The following is a 2,164-nucleotide window of genomic DNA, read 5'->3' as shown; positions in this document are numbered from 1 at the left end:
TATTACTCAGCCTTCCATTTAACTTGGATCCTATTTAAGAATAGATACAGAAGCATTCATGTCATTCAAGTTCAAATCTGTTTAACAACACCCTTTGGCAGCAAAACATATATTTGTCTTGGATTCGATCAGTGTGTATTTGCTAACTGCACAGTCATTCCCTAACGCTTTAAACTGTGTTATGACATGGCACATTTTAACCATTGACTCTTTATATCTTTATAGGTTTTGGGCTCCCTTTATCAGGACAGCCTGAGGCACCTGCCCAGTCTTCCCTACACCGTGTCAGGACTAAACGCTGCTCCTGTAACAACTGGCTGGACAAGGAGTGCATCTATTTCTGCCACCTGGACATTATCTGGGTCAACACTCCCAGGTGAGTCTCACTGGAGCTCACATCTCTGCAGAGAGAGATACAGCCGATGTACCTGTAAACACACACACGCGCACACGCACACACACACGCACACACACACACACACACACACACACACACACAACCACACACACACACACACACACACACACACACACACACACACATTAGCATCTAATGTTCACATCTAGCACCCATGCACTCAACACACACTCAGACACACACACACACACATCACACACAGAGAAGTGAATAGGCCTATCCTTAAAAGATTGTTTCTCTCTGACACGTTTCCCCCTCCGCTTTGCCAACAGTAAGATCACCCCCTATGGCCTGGGCAGCCCTCTGTCCCGCCGCCGCCGCTCCACTACTCGCTGTGAGTGCGCCCACCCAGGAGACAATACCTGCTCTGGGTTCTGCCACAACAGGTGAGCTCACACTCTGATCCAAGCAAATTCCTCCTCTACTCTTCTTCCGACCTTTCCCTTAGATTCCAGATTGTATCAAACAAGTGACTATCTCTGTGTCTGATGGCACTGGCAGTCATCTGTGAACAACCTGTATCAGGGCATGTTGGAGAAGGCCTTACAAAGAAACATGGAGGAGGCGTAGTGCTTGTCTCTATGATGTGTCTCTATGGGAAGGGGGCGGGGGAGGGAGTGCCGGCATGTTCTGGAAGGCTTAGAGATGTCATACAGGTCTATTAGTCATGCCACTGTTTTTGGAGAGTTTATTTTTTACCTTCACCAGAGGGGATATTCGTTCCATTACATCGCTATTGCTGTTCTGAAACCAAGGTTGAGGATTAGTCAATGTCTCGACATCTTATCCCTGGCAGTGTTTACAGCTCCTTGAAAAGCCACTTAGAATGAATTGTTGGCTGCGGGGCATGTAAAGACATATTGGGTTGTAATCCATTGCCAGCCACCATGAGAATTACAGCATCCAGTCTTGTAGAAATGGAAGGAGTATAGGCCTGAGGCTTGTGCTTTTCCCTCATTTTTACATTGTTGTTATTTCTGTTCACAGCTCAGATAACCCCAGCATTTTGGTGGTGGGGCCCTTGGAGCAGACTAATGTCCGTTCAGACACAGACAGCTATGACCTGCTGGCCTCCCTCAGGTAAGTGAAGATCATTACAAGACACTTACAGTGTCATAGAATAGACGTCATGTGGTCAGTGTAATTGAAAAGCCGTCTTAACTGATCGTAACCTGATGTCTCTCTGCTTCTTCGCAGAAATGTGGTGAGATCCAACATGATGGCTGCCAAGCAGGCATCTCCCTCTAGGAAGAAATCCTCCAGAGCCAACAAACGTAAGATCAAGTAGAGGAGCGGGAGGAAGAGGAGCAGGAGGAAGAGGAGCTCCAAAGAGCGAGCATCTGAACAAAGGCATCTTGGAAGGGGACCCCTCTGATGCTGTCACTGGGCGAGGGAGCCCTCCACAGACACCAGAGAGAGAGGAGAGAGAGTGGTCCTGATTGGAGGACAAGGGGGCAAAGAGGGAATACTGTCCCTGCCCACTGAGACAGACGGATTGAGAGTCATATAAGGACCTACAAAGTGGTCTGGAGAAGGACATTAAACCTTGCCTGGGCTGCTCTGTGCCTGCTAATGTGTCCTCTATGAATTGTGGCGTACTGGACTGTTTTCGGCAGATGGTTATTGAATATTTGCTAAATGGTCCTTGTGTTCCACTTCTCTGGGACATGTTCTGGACACCTTAAAAGGACAGCCAGATTAGTTGCTATAGTGCCTATATTTTTCTTGTTTTGCCGTAAAACCAGG

The 2,164-nt window shown here is 47.6% G+C and overlaps 1 protein-coding gene across 1 annotated transcript in view; it reads left to right on the top strand.

The window, feature by feature from the left end:
- The window catches only part of edn2 (endothelin 2), a gene marked incomplete at both ends in the record, with an annotated part of 2,432 nt that extends 726 nt beyond the window's left edge, over window positions 1-1,706 (top strand). The window contains 4 exons of the mRNA XM_080531769.1: window positions 226-376; window positions 691-804; window positions 1,406-1,498; window positions 1,616-1,706. Of these exons, the coding sequence (XP_080387895.1) occupies window positions 226-376; window positions 691-804; window positions 1,406-1,498; window positions 1,616-1,706 (449 nt within the window). The remainder of the gene's footprint in view (window positions 1-225; window positions 377-690; window positions 805-1,405; window positions 1,499-1,615) is intronic.
- Between the last annotated feature and the right edge of the window lie 458 nt (window positions 1,707-2,164).

This window comes from Nansenia antarctica (assembly GCF_963989245.1).
Source record: "Nansenia antarctica genome assembly, chromosome: 5".
In the NCBI taxonomy this organism is placed as follows: Eukaryota; Metazoa; Chordata; class Actinopteri; order Argentiniformes; family Microstomatidae; genus Nansenia; species Nansenia antarctica.
This window is presented reverse-complemented; position numbering and strand designations above follow the sequence as displayed.